The sequence below is a fragment of the Symphalangus syndactylus genome, chromosome 7, assembly GCF_028878055.3.
Source record: "Symphalangus syndactylus isolate Jambi chromosome 7, NHGRI_mSymSyn1-v2.1_pri, whole genome shotgun sequence".
NCBI classification, from domain to species: Eukaryota; Metazoa; Chordata; class Mammalia; order Primates; family Hylobatidae; genus Symphalangus; species Symphalangus syndactylus.
In genome coordinates this window covers 18,423,647-18,441,331 of record NC_072429.2, presented here as the reverse complement: position 1 = coordinate 18,441,331, position 17,685 = coordinate 18,423,647, and the positions used below count along the sequence as shown (strand labels likewise).

The 17,685-nt window shown below is 42.9% G+C and overlaps 1 protein-coding gene across 7 annotated transcripts in view; it reads left to right on the top strand.

The window, feature by feature from the left end:
* Positions 1-17,685, top strand: part of WWC1 (WW and C2 domain containing 1) — a 180,519-nt gene that overhangs the window by 75,436 nt on the left and 87,398 nt on the right. For all 7 annotated transcript variants that reach the window (XM_055285310.2, XM_055285308.2, XM_055285305.2 and 4 more), the window contains exon 2: positions 4,244-4,353. In XM_055285310.2, coding sequence (XP_055141285.1) covers positions 4,244-4,353 — 110 coding nt within the window. The remainder of the gene's footprint in view (positions 1-4,243; positions 4,354-17,685) is intronic.

The window sequence follows — 17,685 nt, the reverse complement described above, 5'->3', positions numbered from 1 at the left end:
TCAGTAAATCATTTGTATTAATGACTTTGAAACAATTTATTTGTTTGTTTGTTTTTTTGAGATGGACTCTTGCTCTGGAGTGCAGTGGTGTGATCTCAGCTCACTGCAGCCTCCGCCTCCCAGGTTCAAGCGATTCTCCTGGCTCAACTTCCAGAGTAGCCGGGATTACAAGTGCCTGCCACCATGCCCAGCTAATTTTTGTATTTTTAGTAGAGACGGAGTTTCACCATGTTTGCCAGGCTGGTCTTGAACTCCTGACCTCCGGTGATCCACCCGCCTCAGCCTCCCAAATGCTGGGATTACAGGCATGAGCCACTGCACCCAGCCGACTTTGAAACACTTAATTGCCTTTTTATTAAGCAGCCATGGATTTCCCAGGTCTATTGAATATCCTTGCACCAACACATAGATAACTGAAGGTCCCGAATATGCTAAAGCCCCCATGCCTTTTGCCTGCTTCAGATGTCCCTCTTGTCTCGTTTCACTGTCTGTACCTCTAGCATAGCTTGCTCTGTGTTCCAGATTGTTCTGAGACTCACTTCATCTTGTTAATTTTTATTAGCAGAGCTCGAGTTTTGGAATCTGGCAGTGGAACTTCAGGTTATACCTGTGGTGTTTACTAACTGTGCGATGTCGAGCATGATTTCTTATTTGCAAAACAGAGTAAGAGCACCTGCTACCTGGAAAGGGAATGTCACATACACAGCTTGCTTTCTAGGCCTAGAGTTAACCATTATTCAACATTTTGGTTATGATTAATATATGAACACAACAAATAAATAAATTAGTAAAAAAAAAAAAAAGAAAGAAAGAAAGAGAAGAAATAAAATTACACTGAAATCCCTATATTCAGATAGCATTTCCACTTCTTTTTTTTTTTTTTTTTTGTGACGGAGTTTTGTTCTTGTTACCCAGGCTGGAGTGCAATAGCACAATCTTGGCTCACCGCAACCTCCACCTCCCAGGTTCAAGCACTTCTCCTGCCTCAGCCTCCCAAGTAGCTGGGATTACAGGCATGAGCGACCACACCCGGCCAGAACACTTCATCTTTTTTGGTTGTTCCTACATATTCATTACATTATTCACCCATTGCACAAATATTTATTGAGCACCAATTGTGCCAGACACAGGATTCTGTAGCTTGGATGCACCACTGATTAAAATCACTTAATTAATCTCCAAGGAGGAATTTTGAAAAGTGATGATCCATACGCAGAAACAGGGGAGCTGTTGGGAAGGGGACGTATCTTCTTGGTTTTCTGGGTTGCAAACTGTCTATATAAGATTCATACCTCTGCTGGTAGATGGGACTTCTCTGGGCACAGTGCAGGTGGAGGAATTAGCCAGAAAGAATGATCTCTCTGGTGGCCTGACCATGCCTGTTTCCCCACAGATTGACCCGTCATCAGCCATGGAGTCACTCCCCATGGAAGGCATACCTGTGTGTGGAGCTTTCCTTCAGAGCCCCTTTCAAGGCTTTGTTAGATGAGGTGATGTTAGATGAGGCTTTGCTCTTGGTTGCTGGTTTTCATTCTCCAAAAGGAAGAGGGAACAAACCACTTAAAGAACTCTGAGCAAGACACTGAGAGAAGTGGCCTTTTGTTTCTGACATCTGTCAGGGCGTGGGGGGCAGTGGCGGGTGGCCTGGAGATGGCTTTGGGGAAACTTCATCCAGGTCGTTTGGAGCAGATGCTCCTGAACCAAGTGCATCCTGAGCTGAGGAAAGTCCCCATCACCTGTGTCTACCCCATTTTCCCTCCTTCTACTCCAAAATGGTGGTTTGTATTTTCCCATGGGGCTTAGGAGAGGCACTGAAGGTGTCAGCTTTCAAGAGAATCTGGTAGCTCCCCACAGGGGCCCTAGAGACCAGCCATCTTGCTTGAAATCCCAGCTTTGTCTTTGACATTGAGAATGTTATTTAGTCTTTCTTAGCCTCAGTTTCTCCTTCTGGTAAATGGAGGTAAGGATAACTAATGATTTTTGAGTGCCCATTCACACCGGCACCTGTACTAAAAGTACTCACAAACATGGCCTTATTTAACCCACCCAACAAGTGGAGAGTTAGTACTGTCCTCGTTATACAGATAAGAATACTGAAGCACAGAGAAGTAAAGTAAGTTGCCTAACTCACACAGCCAGTAAGTGGTGCTTACTGAACCCTTATTTGTTTTGTTGTTGGTAGTGGTGGTGTTGGTGGTGGTGGTGTTTTAGAGGCAGGGTCTTGCTCTGTTGCCCAGCTTGTAATGCAATGGTGCCATCACAGCTAACTGCAGCCTCCAACTACTGGGCCCAAGCAGTTCTTCCACCTCAGCCTCCCAAGTAGCTGGGACTACAGGTGCACACCACCATACCCGGCTAATTTAGCACATAGTGTGTTGCACATCACATACCTCTGGCCTCATCCTCATGGAACCAGCAGCCTTCCACAGTGCAGCAGTAAATTACTATCAGAAGCTTTTGGGTATTCATTCATTTAACCAAAAGATATTTTTCATAGCCTGCCAGACCCTGGGTATATAGTGGTACATGAACACACCAGGTCCTATCCAGCTGGGGCTCTTTCAGCATCCCTTTCTTCATGCATTTTTCTTTAAGTTGGATTTGGAGTGGGTTTTAGAGGGCAGGAGAGTGTAAGCCTCATCTTTTTTTTTTTTTTTTTTTTTTTTGGTTTTTCCTATGTATTCATTACATTATTCACTCACTGTGCAATTTTATTTTATTTTTATTTTCATTTTTTTTGAGACAGAGTTTCACATTGTCACCCAGGCTGGAGTGCAGTAGTGCGATCTCGGCTCACTGCACCCTCCACTTCCCAGGTTCAAGCAATTCTCCTGCCTCAGCCTCCCGAGTAGCTGGGATTACAGGCACCAGCCACCATGTCCAGCTAATTTTTGCATTTTTAGTAGAGACAGAGTTTCACCACATTGACCAGGCTGGTCTCAAACTCCTGACCTCAAGTGATCCACCCACCTCAGCCTCCCAAAGTGCTGGGATTATAGGCATGAATCACTGCGCTGGGCCCCATTGCACAAATATTTATTGAGCGCCAATTGTACTGGACACAGGATTCTGTAGCTTGGTTGCACCATTGATTAAAATCATTAATCCCCAAGAAGGAATTTAAAAGGTGATGATCCATATGCAGCAGCAGGGGAGCTGTTGGGAGGGGACATATCTAGCAAGTCTCTTCCTTGGAAGGAAGCCCTTGATGAGAAATCCTAGACCCCAGCCCAGCCATCTCCCGTCCTATCCCATTGTACTTCACTTTGCCAATCTATGGAAAGAATGTGAAGCAGAGCCTTCTGGGCTTCCAGAATTGGGATTGGGTAGGAAGCAGACAGGAGAAGGAGATTGTAGAATATGTATTTTAGGCAGAGGCAGCGATGGGAAGAAACCAAAGTGACTGTCTGGAGGGGCCACCCAGGCTGAATCTCATATACCCAGATTCCCAGCTTCCCATACTCTGGTTTAAATACTTGACAAATCGTTTGTGATAGTTTTCCAGCACTGACAAGCCTTTGTTAGTTTAGTTGAGTGATTTGTTTATTTGATTTAGCCACTGAGACTTGGTGATTAGTACTACTTCACTCCCCACAAGATGGGGACACAGAGAATGGTTATTGCTAAAAGATCAGTTTGGCCTGGATTGTCTAAGGAAGCGCTGTTGTGGGTACAAGCATTTGGGAATCAGCTCAAGAGGAAAATAAATACTGCTCATTGGCCAAACTCACAGGGATGGAACATCTGCTATTCTTGATGTTGCGGCAAGCCAGCCTTCCAAAGGGCAAGTGAGCATGACAGGCATGAGACAGAGCCAGGATAAGGATTGGAGGTGGGGTGGCTGAGTGAGTTGCAGGTGGAGAAGCCAAGGAGGGCTGGAGGCCAAGTCAAGAAGCAAGACTTGACCTTAGACCCTTTGCCTGCAAACCCTCAATCAGAGTTGCAGAAACAGAGGCCCAAAGAAGGAAGGTGACTTGCTCCAGTCACTTCTGAAGGAGTGGCAAAGTTGGGACCAGAACACAGATTCCCTGCCCCTCCTCCACAGGGTGATCTTATCCTGCTGCTGCAGCTATGTGTTCACCTTCCCGGGAACAAAGGGGACAACAGAACTGGTGCTGCTGCAGTGCAAAACTTTTGGATCTGTTGAGCCAGCCCAGAAAAGCAAGAGGCACAGAGAAGCAGCAGGTTGCAGGCGTTTGGGGACTGTAGGCTGATGGAGTCTGTTTCTCCTCTCCCTTGCCAGGTACACCAAACCGCTCACCTTTGCTGACTGCATTAGTGATGAGTTGCCGCTAGGATGGGAAGAGGCATATGACCCACAGGTTGGAGATTACTTCATAGACCACAACACCAGTAAGTTCCCGACGGTCCTCCCTTCCCTGTGCCCTCTTCATCCCTCTACCTCCAAGCCCACCCTCCCTCCAAGTCTGGAAGAACCACTTGCAAACTCTTGGAGCCAGATTGTATTTTGTTTTATATAGATTTAGATAGAAATGTCGATGTAGATATAGATAGATAATGTATGCTTGTGTAAAAATAACAGTTTAGAAGGGTTTTTAATAGAATCTAAAACTCCTCTCACAATCCATCTCCCCAATTTTATGGGGGCAGCCACTGCTAACAGTTTCTTGTGTATCATTCCAGAAATTTTCTAATCATGTGTTTGTGTGTGTGTGTATGTGTATATATGCACGTATATATTTACATATGTAAATTTATTGGCATACTTTTTTTTCCTCTCAAAGAAAGATGTGTCATTGTCATTGCCAGACTATCTTAGAGCAGCCAGAGCCCTCTCAGGCCCCCCACAGCACGTATGCATATATGTCCATAGTGAATTGGCGAGAGAGAGAGAGAGAGTGTGTGTGTGTGTGTGTGTGTGTGGCCCATCATACCAGTCAGCCCACCCTCACTTCATATCTGTGATCCAAGTATCCCGATCCATTACAAAGATTCCTAGTACCTCTGTCTCTGGGACTATGATGGAGGAATGACTTGAGGAAAGAAGCAGGTTGTCTGACAGGTGGAGGAACCCAGGGAGCAATCCTCCAGTGGGGGAGACTTGATGTGTATTTGGGCCTCATCCATTGAGCACCCTCTTGGCCAAGACTGTTCTGTGAAATTTGCTGTCCCACTTGTCCATGTGTACAGAGGAAAGGGATTTTTCGGCCTCACTCTCAGCCTTCTAAACTGTAGCATCCCCTTAATCCTCTCAGGCAAGAAGAAAATGGAATGAAATGGGATGTGCCTGGCAAAGTCTGAAGGCTGAGACTAGGGCATCAAATCCTAATAGCCTCTGTTTACTGAGCACACAGTCTGTGCCATGTCCTGTGCTGCGCACTTGATAGGCATTATCTCTTTTAATCCTCCCAATTCCTGGTGGGATGTTCAGATGATCATCCCCATGTCATAAATGGGATTGAGAGTCAGTTGACTACTGAAGACTCACAGCTAAAATGTGGCAGGGCTGGGATTTGAACTGGCCCTGGAGAATGAAGTTGTACTTCTCCATCTACTTCCTCTTCTGGGTTTCAGTAGCACCCTGGCCACATCTGTCTTGTGCCCGTCATCACCCTGTATTATAATCATTTGCCTGTTGTTGCAGGTCTCCTAGAGCAGAGACTGTGTCTAATTCATCTCTCTAGTCCCAGGCCTTTGCCTGGTAAGGCACATAGTAGGTGTGAACTTAACCTGTGCTAAATAGAAAAGGGCATACGTGCATGAATGCATGAATAAATGCGTGAATGAGTGGACTGTTGTTGGCACCAAAGTGTAGAAGAGCTTCTGAGAGACAGCTAATGGCATTAATTGCATTGTTGGGGGTAGCAAAGGTTTTTATTAGCACTCATGATTGCGTACTGGATAATGAGAAGTAAATATGCCTAATTGAGTGTGTATGGGGAATGAGGTTAATGCTTGGAGGGCTGCATGGGATGCTGGGTTAAACACTGATGTGCAGGAGCCCTAATCAGTCTTTTCCTGTTTCTAATTGCTGAGTGCATCCCCCTCATTAAAATCTCATGGCGGGAGTGGGATTTCAAGGTGCTTCTCAGAGCTGTTGGAAAAATGGAAGAAAGTAGTAGCAGGCCGTGGCAGAGTTTATTCTTGAGGGACTGAAGGCAGAAATGGGGTGTATGGGGTTGATTAAATGGGGCCATAGCAGGAAGAATTCTATCTGGTAGTTTCACAAGCTGTCAGGCTACTGGTTTCCTCTTGGTTTGAGGTGGTCTGGTTGGGTGTGGGGGACCACTTCAGTAGATGGAGCCATTGATACCAATATAGTAGGAATATGAGCCCCAAGGCCCAGGCATTCAGAGCCATGCACGAGGACCAGTTCTGTGTGTGCATTGTTCATGGACTGAAATTCTCTTAAGAGTTATAGACACAATATCGGGCATGGTTGCATGTGTCTATAGTCCCAGGTACTTGGGAGGCTGAGGCAGGAGGATCATTTGAACCCAGGAGTTCAAGGCTAGTCTGGGCAACATAGCAAGGCCTTGTCTCTTAAAAAAAAAAAAAAAGAAAAAAGGTCTGGGCGTGGTGGCTCACGCCTGTAATCCCAGCACTTTGAGAAGCCGAGGTGGGTGGATCACGAGGTCAGGAGATCGAGACCATTCTGGCTAACACGGTGAAACCCTGTCTCTATTAAAAATACAAAAAATTAGCTGGGCGTGGTGGCGGGTGCCTGTAGTCCCAGCTGCTTGGGAGGCTGAGGCAGGAGAATGGCGTGAACCCAGGAGGCGGAGCTTGCAGTGAGCCGAGATCCCGCCACTGCACTCCAGCCTGGGCGACAGAGCGAGATTCCATGTCAAAAAAAAAAAAAGAGAGAGTGAGGTATAGGCACAATATAATCAAACAACAATTCGCTCATACATTCACCATCGAACATTCATTCATTTAGCAAATGTTTATTGGCCAACTCTTCTGGGAGCTTGCAATACATGAGAGTACAAAATGGCAAAGATCCTTGCTCTTATAGAAATTTCGTTTTGGCAGGAGAGACAAAAAATAAATAAGTAGTTTGTGTAGTATGTTAGAGAATGTTCAGTACACAGAAAAAAGGAGCAAAGTCGGGAGCTGAGGTGTGTTTGGGGGTGGTGAAGAAACGGCCGTGGTAATGGTGGGCAAGAGTACCATTAGATATGGTCTTCAGGGAAGAAGATCTTGTTGAGAAAATGAGATTTGAGCTAAGACTTGAAGGAGGTGAGAGAGCATTTCAAATAGAAAGCATAGAGAGGAAGAAGAACTCCAGGGTGTCATCACATTTAGCGGTCAAGGGATAGCAAAGAGGCAAGTGTGCATATAGCATAATGAGTGAGGAGAGGGGAGAAGGACATCAGGACAGAGTGCAGCAGAGTAGAGTTCAGGCAGTGGTCTGCCCCAGAGGCCTAGCTCTTGCGCTGTGTGAGATGGGAGTGAGCCATTGGAGAGTTTTAAACAGATGAGTAACATGATCTGACTTATGTCTTAAAAGGACCAGTCTGACTGCCGTGCTAAGAATACACCTTATTAGGGCAAGGGTGGAGGCAAGGAGACTTGTGAGCGACAAATGCCACAGTCCAGGCACCCGAGACCTGGGCTGTAGCAATGGTCAGGATGAAGATTGGCCAGATGCTGGAGGTATTCTCTAGGTAAAGACAGCAGGATTTCCCGATAGATTGCATGTAAAGTGTGAAAGAAAAAGGAAAGAATAACTTCTGGAGCTGAGCAACTAGAAGGATGGAGTTGCTATCAACCAAGTGGAGAAAACTGCAGGGAGAGTAGACTTAGGAAGGAAGAGCAGGAGTTCATTTGGACACGTGGAGACTTAGATGCCTATTACCTGTCTGAGAGGACATGTGGCTTCACAGTTTGATATGTAAATCTGGAGTTTAGGAGAGAGATCTGGACTGAAGATAAGTATTTGAGAGTTGCTGGTATATAGCTAGTATGTAAAGACATAAAGTTGGTTGAGAATGAAACAGAGAAGAGGACCAAGGAATAAGTCATGGGTCTCCAGACAACAGAGGGTGGCAAGAAGAGGAAAAGCAGCAGTGATTCTGAGAAAGAGTGAACAGAAAGGAGGGAGGGAAACCGAGTGTATTGGAAGCCACGTGAAGGAAACGTATCAAGCAGAGAATTGCTAACAGTGTCGAAGGCTTCTGACAGGGCAAATACAAAGAGGACCAAGGATAAACCAATAGATTTAGCAACCTGGGTGACCTTGACTTTGGAGGGCAGCTTTGGACAAGGACTGGGAGCAAAAGCCTGATTAGAGTGAGTCTAAAAGAAAACAGGGGAGGCATTGGAAGCAGCAATGCAGACAACTCTTTCTTTTTTTCGTTTTTTTCTTTTCTTTTCTTCTTCTTTTTTTTTAGATGAAGTCTCTCTCTGTCGCCCAGGCTGGAGTACAGTGGCAGATCTTGGCTAACTGCAACCTCCACCTTCTGGGTTCAAGCGATTCTCCTGCCTCAGCCTCCCAAGTAGCTGAGATTGCAGGTGCCCGCCGCCACGCCCAGCTAATTTTTGTAATTTTAGTAGAGACGGGGTTTCACCATGTTGGCCAGGCTGGTCTCAAACTCCTGACCTCAGGTGATCCGCCCACCTTGGCCTCCCAAAGTGCTGGGAATACAGACAGGAGCCACCACACCCAGCCTACAGACAACTGTTTCTAAAACATAAGCCATTTTTACTATTTCATGTCAGTATTCCGTATCCCTGATTATCTACACATACCATGATTAGATGGTTTTAATCAGTGATCAAATTTTATGTCTGTTTTCTCTTCATACAGAATATCATATCATAGATATTTAAGGGACGCTATATAATCTTCATATTTGTCTTTTTTTTTTTTTTCTAGACAGAGTCTTGCTCTGTCCCCAGGCTGTGGTGCAGTGGTGTGATCTTGGCTCACTGCAACCTCCGCCTCCCGAGTTCAAACAATTCTCCTGCCTCAGCCTCCTGAATAGCTGGAATTACAGATGTGTGCCACCATGCCTAGCTAATTTTTGTATTTTTAGTAGAGATGGGGTTTCACCATGTTGGCCAGGCTGGTTTCAAACTCCTGACCGCAGGTGATCCTCCTGCCTGGGCCTCCCAAAGTGCTGGGATTACAGGCATAAGCCGCTGTGCCTGGCCCATATTTGTCATTTTTAATACATCAGAAGGATGTGTCAACACATTTTAACACATAATGGAGGAAGTCCTAGCCAGAGCAGTCAAGGCAAGAGAAAGAAATAGAAGATATCCAAATAGGAAAAGAAGTCAAAATATCTCTCTTCACTGGTGATATGATTCTATACCTAGACAACCCTAAAGATTCTGCCAAAAGACTTCTAAAACTGATAAATGATTTCAGCAAAGTTTCAGATACAAAATAAATGTAAAAAATCAATAGCATTTCTATACACCAATAACGTTCAAACTGAGAACCAAATCAAGAACGCAATCCCATTTATAGTAGCCACACACACAAAAAAATACCTAGGAATACATCTAGCCAAGGAGGTGAAAGATCTATACAAGGAGAACTACTAAACACTGCTGAAAGAAATTACAGGTGACACAAACAAATGGAAAAACATTCCATGCTTATGGATTGGAAGAATCAATATTATTTAAATGGCCATACTGCATAAAGCAATCTGCAGATTCAATGCTATTCATATCACACTACCAACATCATTTTTCACAGAATTAGAAAAAACTATTCTAAATTCATTTCGAGCCAGAAAAGAGTCCAAATGGCCAAAGCAAATCTAAGCAAAAAGAACAAAGCCAGAGGCATCATATTATCCAACTTCAAACTATACTATAAGGCTGCAGTATCCAAAACAGCATGATACTAGTACAAAAGCAGGCACGTAGACCAATGGAACAGAATAGAGAATTTAGAAATAAAGCCGCACACCTACAGCTATTTGATCTTCAACTAAGTCAGCAAAAATATGCAGCGGGGAAAGGACTTCCTCTTCAATAAATGGCGTTGGGATAGCTGGCTAGCCATATGCAAAAGAATAAAACTGGACCCCTACCTTTTACCATATACAAAAATTAACTCAAAATGGATTAAAGACTTAAATGTAAGACCTCAAACTATAAGAGGCCTAGAAGAGAATCTAGAAAACAGCATTCTGTACATTGGCCTTGAGAAAGAATTTATAAGTCCTCAAAAGCAATTGCAACAAAAACTAAAATTGACAAATGGGACCTAATTAAACTAAAGAGCTTCTGCACAGCAAAAGAAGCTATCAACAGAGTAAACAGAAAACCTATGGAATGGGAGAAAATATTTGTAAACTATGCATCCAGTAAAGGTCTAATATCCAGAATCTATAAGGAACTTAAAAAATTCAACAAGCAAAAAACAACCCCATTAGAAAGTGAGCAAAAGAATGAGCAGATACTTCTCAAAAGGAGACATAAAAGAGGCTAACAAACATATGAAAAAATGCTCCACATCCGTGATCATCAGAGAAATGCAAATCCAAACCACAGGGAGATACCATCTCACACCAGTCAGAATGGCTATCATTAAAGAGTCAAAAAACAACAGATGCTGGTGAGGATGTGGAGAAAAGAGAACACTTATATGCTGTCAGTGGGAATGTAAATTAGTTCAGCCACTGTGGAAAGCAGTTTGGAGATTTCTCAAAGAACTTAGAACTACCGTTCAACCCAGCAGTCCTATTACTAGGTATATATCCAGAAGGAAAGATATCATTCTACCAAAAAGACACATGCACTCATATATTCATCACAGTACTATTCCTAATGTCAAAGGCATGGCATCAACCTTAGTGCCCATCAGCAGTGGATTGAATAAAGCAAATGTGGTACATATACACCATGGAATATTATACAGTCATTAAAAAAGAAAAAATCATGTCCTTTGCTGCAACAAGGATGCAGCTGGAGGCCATTATTCTAAGCAAATTAATACAAGGACAAACAAATACCACATGTTCTCGCTTATAAGTGAGAAGCTAAACAATGGGTACTTATGGACATAAAAGATGGCAGCAATAGACACTAGGGACTACTAGAGAGGGTAGGGAGATGGGGGCAGAGGTTGAAAAACTGCCTATTGGGTACTATGCACAGTACCTTGGTTCAGTCATACCCTAAACCTCAGCATCATGCAATACATCCATGTAACAAACATGCACATGTACCCCCTGAATCTAAAATTTAAAAGTTAAATTTTTTAAAAAAGGAAAAATGAAACACATAGTGGAAGTACCATAATGCTCCTATTGCCAACCTTTTGGTTTATTTTCATTTATTATTTTAAATAGCACTCAGGGAAGACTCTTTGTGTATGTTACTTTCTTTGTGATAATTTCCTGAAAATTCATTTCCAAGTATGGGATTTTGAAGTCAAAGTTATAAATACTTTGGGAGCTTTTAGTATATATTCCTAGACTGGTGAATATTTCCAAAAGATTATATCAGCCTGTACTGCCACAAGACATAAGGGTACTATTTTCCTCAGACCTTTATCAGTATGGGGCTGTCTTCGTTTCTTTTGACTTTTGATACATATATCATAGGTTTAAACTCTTACTTCATTGTTTTGAATTTGCACTCCTTTGCATAGTAACAAGGTTGAATATTCTCCAGATGTTTTTAAGAGAATTGCTTTTGTTGTTGCTAAGGCCCTTGGAAAATGCAGTATTGTTAGCGGCGTGGGTGTGTATGCAGTGTGGAGAAAACAGGTGTGTGGCAAGTGTAGGAAGGGGTGGGTGTATGGAGAGCCCATGAGTGTGCTGCCATGTGTGCTGTATGGAGAATGTGTATGGCGTGTGTTTGTAGGGAGAGATTTACAGCATGGAGCAGAAGAAAGTGGAGAAGTGGTTCTCAATGATGCCTGCACTAAAGCAGATACAAGTTTGGAAAGTAGCTGCTTTTGGAAAGTGGGATATGAGGGAGATTTTTTATGTAGGAAATTTTATGGTGCGCTGAATTATTAAGCTATATCTATGTATACTTTTAATTAAAACAAGAACTAAGATGTAGTGGCCAAGACGATCTCAAAGGGCCTGCCAGTTATAAAGTTACCTATTTTGGTAAGATGGACTTGAGGAAGGGTAGTGTCAGCAGAAGGGGCTGGGCTGTGGGAGGACCCCCTCAGGGTGTGACAGTTCAGAACTAATGGCATTAATACAACTCTGTTTTTTTTTTGAGACAGAGTTTAACTCTTGTCACCCAGGCTGGAGTGCAATGGCGTGATCTTGGCTCACTGCAACCTCTGCCTCCTGGGTTCAAGCGATTCTCCTGCCTCAGTCTCCTGAGTAGCTGGGATTACAGGCATGCACCACCACACCCAGCTAATTTTTGTATTTTTAATACAGATGGGGTTTCGCTATGTTGGTCAGGTTGGTCTTGAACTCCTGACCTCAAGTGATCCACCTGCCTCGGTCTCCCAAAGTGCTGGTATTACAGGCGTGAGCCACTGCACCCAGCCAACACAGCTCTTTAGAACCATGTAAAGAACTTTTAAAAGGCCCAATGCCCTTGAAGGATAATCTTTTCAACAATTGCTGGTACAACTGGTATCCATATGGAAAAAAAATAGGCCAACACTTCTACCTTTGTCTCACACCATATGTAAAATTAAACTCAAAATGGATCATAGACGTAAACATAAAAGCTAAAACTATAAAACATCTAAAAGAAAACAGGAGAAAATCTGCAAGATTTTATGATAGGCAAAGATTTTTTTGGACAACTCATAAAAAGCACTAACCAGAAAAGAAAAATTGATAAATTTGGTTTCATCAAATTAAAACCTTTGTTCCTCAAAAGACATTGTTAAGAAACTGAAAAGACAAGCCACAGGAGACAATATTGCAATATATATATCTAACAAAGAACCATATTCCAAGTATGTAAAGAAGTCCTACAACTTAACAGTAAGAAGCAGCTGGCACAGTCGCTCATGCCTGTAATCCCAGCACTTCAGGGTGCTGAGGTGGAGGGTCACTTGAGCCCAGGAGTTCAAGACCAGCCATAGCAAAACATAAGGCAGCACAGGGCAACATAGTGAGACCTCATCTCTACAAAAATAAAAATACAGAATCAGCTGGGGCATGGTGGTACATGCCAAGTAGTCCCAGCTACTTGGGAGCCTGAGGCTGGAGGATCACTTTAGCCCAGGAGTTGAAGACCAGCCTGGACAGCATAGTGAGACCCCATCTCAAAAAATAAAAAAATTCCAGCGAGGTATCATTACATACCCACTATAATGACTAACATGAGGGAAAAAATAACAATACCAACTGCTAGCAAGGATGTGGAAGAACTAGAATTCTGATACACTGCTGGTGAGAATGTAAAATGGTACAACCAGTTTGGAAAAGTTTGCCAGTTTCTTGTGAAATTCGACATATACTTGCCAAGTATAACCCAGCAATTCTAACCCTGGTATTTTTGTCCAAGAGAAACGAAAACATGCCCACACAAAGACTTAGAGTATTCGTCATAATAATCCCTAACTAGAAGCAAACTAACAATTTATCACAAAGGCAATGTGATATATTCATACGATAGAATATTATTCAGCAATAGTAAGAAATGTACAACAGATACAGCAATAGGAATGAGTCTCAAAAACCTTCTGCTTAGTGAAAGAACCAAGGCCCTGAGAGCAAATACTGTGGGAGTCCATGCATATGAAGTTCTAAAACAGGCAAACTGGGAGAGGGGGTGGGTAGAGGAGATTGCCTGGGAGCATCCAAGGGATCATTGGGGTAAAGGAAGTATTCTTAGAAATGTAACAAATTGATGCCCACTTCACACTGTAGATCAATTCAGTGGAAATCTCTCGGGTGATTCCGGTGTGCAGCCAGTCTGAGAACCAGTTCTTGTGTGAGTTTGTGTGTTGTTTTTGTCTGCTCGTGCACCCATCTATTCTTACTGGTTTACAAAAGAGACCCTGAGCCACCAAAAATGGTCGCCAAGCCACCTGGCTTGGCCAGACCTTCAGGTAAGTGTCTCATATACCTTTATAGTTTTACAGAGCGGTGCTGAGGTCTAAGGCCAAAGGGAGGGTGCCCCTTCCAGATGAAATCCAGAACCCTGTGGGAGGATCCACCTAGGTGTCGCTTAGGGAACTTCACACGGGCCCAGCATTTCAACCAGCACCTGGGCAGGTGATTCCACCTGGAGCCTGCATTGCACCTGCCAGCCTCAGTGACCGATCGGCCCATGTGTTTGTCATCTCTTAAACACTGGTTCTCACATTGGGTGGCACATTGGAATTATTTGGGGGAGCTTTGTAAATCATCGTTGCTTTATTCTCACTCCCAGAGATTGGGATTTGAGTGATCTGGAGTAGGATTGGGATTTTTGAAAAATTCTCCTGGGTGATTCTAATGTTCAGCCAGGGGCTCTCAGCTATATCTGCACCAGAGTCACCCAGAGAAGCTTTAAAAACTGTCAACACCTGAGCCCCGCTCCTGGAAATTCTAATTTAAGTGTTCTTTGGGGGGTGGGATGGGGTTCAGGCTTTTTTTTTTTTAAGCTTCTCTGCTAATTCTAATATGCAGCAAAGACCCAGAATCACTGGATGAGGCACTGACTTTTAAAAAGAAGAAAAAAAAAGCAATTTCACTGAGAATGTGGGGGGAGAGGAACGAAATTACCTGCCTTTGGAAGGTAATTTGGTAATATCTATTAAAATTGTAAGTGTGTGTACCCTCTGATCTAGTAGTTTCTCTTTAAGAAAGCTATCCCACAGAATTAATAGCACAAGTTCATAGACATATGTTTTTAAGAACCCTTACTGCAGCATTGAATGTAGTAGCAAAAGAACTGAAAACACTTCAAATATTTCCCTTCGAGGTCTGGCTAAATAAATCCAAATACCGTAGCGTGGAACACTATACAGGTGTTTAGAAGATGGTGCACCTACAGGCAAGAGTGAGCATGCTATATCATTTGGAGATGAAAACAAGTCACAGACCAATATATATGGCATGGTCCATGTTGCATTAAAGTAACCTTGTATATATAGGCATGTATGTATAAACAAAACTTCATGTATAATCAGAAGGCAGTATCTGTGTGAGACTCAACAACAGTTACCTCTGGGCAATGGGATTGGAGAGATGGAAACTCTCTTACTTCACAAACTTGTCATGGTGGAATTGTGGCATTTTTCTTTTTTGTATTTTTCATTATTTTTCGGTGAAAAATCAGATCTTCTAAAAGTTACAAACTTTAAGAAACATTGCCAGCCTGCTCAAGACAGGCTGAGCTGCTTTTTTCTGTGGCTTGTGCCAGCTGGAGGTGTAGGGCAGATCCCTCGGGGGGACCCATGAGTCCTGAATGCCGAGGGAATCCACAGCTGCTGATGGGAGATGGGAACCCACAGCAGCCGTTCTGTAGCCCAGTTTTACAAAGTCCACCTCCCCCTTGTTTTTTTGTTTTGTCTTTGTGTTATTTTTGCATTTGTTCCTGCCTCTTGTTTGGTTTGAAGGGATGGAAAGCTTTTCTCATGAGGGGCAGTTTTTTGTAGCCACTGCCAGCAGTCTTCAGACCTTACTTTTTTTCTCAGAAAAAGGAGGAATAGCTTGAAGAATTGCTATTCACAGACGATTCAAAAATTGGTCCTAGGCTGGGTTCAGTGCCTCACGCCTGTAATCCCAGCACTTTCGGAGGCCAAGGCAGGTGGTTACCTGAGGTCAGGAGTTCAAGACTAGCCTGGTTAACATGGTGAAACCCTGTCTCTACTAAAAATACAAAAATTAGCTGGGCATAGTGGCGGGCGCCTGTAATCCCAGCTACTTGGGAGGCTGAGGCAGGGAGAATTACTTGAACCCAGGAGGCAGAGGTTGCAGTGAGCCAAGATCACGCCACTGCACTCCAGCCTGGGAGACAGAGTAAGACTGCATCTCAAAAAAAAAGAAAAGAAAAAAGAAAACAACAACAACAAAAACTGGTCCTAGGCAATAGTTTGGGTTTTACTTTCACTACCATTTGTTTCCTTTACCTGGCACAAGTGCTTTAGTTTCCTGTTTCCTGGGAAGTAATGATGCAGGGTTCATTACCCCCTTTAACAGATACAAAAGTAGATTCAGAGAGGTTAAACAGCCTTTCTGTTGTAACACAGTGATTATTGGCAGGAATGAGAACTTGGCCCTGCTGCTTCTTTGATCTTTCTTTCACTAGAGATGCTCAATGGACCTGTTTAGAAGGAATGTGAGCTAAAGGGCCTAGATTGGGAGGCATAAACTCCAGTGTTTCCCCAGGCTAGGCATATGACATAAATGAATGAAGCAGACCAGGTTTTGACAGATGGAGTGCTGGGATTTCTGGCCAGTTGTGAACCCAAGGTGGCCATAACTTCTGAATGATCAAGAAAAGCCATAAAACAGGATTTTAATGAATACATCTCTCCATTTTTTACATACCAGTAATCAATTCAGAAGCAATACCTTTCTGGAGGCTGGATTCACCACATTGCCCTAATTATACAATTTCTGGTTTTTTGATCACCCCTAACACCACCCAACAACTGGGGGTGACTGAGGAGTTAATAGTCCATGGGCATTGATTCTTTGACATTATTTTAACCGCTTCCATAACTAGTCAGCTGCTTTTTTTTCAGATCATTATTTTATATGTTTTTTGTACACAAAATTTTGTAAAAAATAAAATATCCTAAAATATCCTGCCACCTAGTTGGTTGTTGATATTTTCCTATTTTCTCATCTTTTTGAGAATGTGCATATTGATTTTGATAGATACAGTTATTTATTCAGTTTTATGACCTGCATATTAGATGTACTTTTCCATTTTATTAATTTTTCTTCAAAGGCGTTATCGTTATAATAGTGCATTCTGTGATATAGCATACATATTTGAACACTTATTTCCTGTGTGACTTTGAGCAAGTTACTTAACCTCTCTATGTCTCAGTTTTCTCATTGGTATAATGGGGATAGTAATAGAATCTATAAGGTTAGTGTAAGGATTTAAGAAGTAAACATGTAAAGTTCTTAGAACAGCACTTATCATAGAATGAATGACATGTGCTTGCTACTTCATAATGTATTATTATTATCATGGTTTTGTACAAATATATGTTTGAATTTAAATTACTTTTTATAATGAATTACTATAGGGAGAATTATTGGTCAAAGGGTATTAACATTTTAAGGCTCTTAATTTGCATCGTCAGATAGTCTTCTAGTAAGGCTGTTCTAATTTACATTTCCAGCTGGCTGTGGGGTACCTATTTCTCCACATCCGCTGAAGCATTGGTTATTTTTCTTTCCTTTAGTCTTCACCAAAGGAGATTACCTTGAGCATCTCTAATGTCCTTGAGCCTCTCTGTCTAGATTAGTACTCAAACCTGATCCTTATTCAGGCTGTTCTCAGAGATTGACATTGGGTTTGGAAATTGATCCGGTTTATTCCTTTTTTTTTTTTTTTTTTTTTTTGAGGCAGAGTCTCACTCTGTCATCCAGGCTGGAGTGCAGTGGCACAATCTCAGCTTGCTGCAGCCTCCCCCTCCTGGGTTCAAGCAATTCTCCTGCCACAGCCTCCCAAGTAGCTGGGGTTACAGGTGCCTGCCACCATACTGGCTAATTTTTGTACTTTTAGTAGAGATGGGATTTTACCATGTTGGCCAGGCTGGTCTCAAGCTCCTTGACCTCAAGTGATCCACCTGCCTCAGCCTCCCAAAGTGCTGGGATT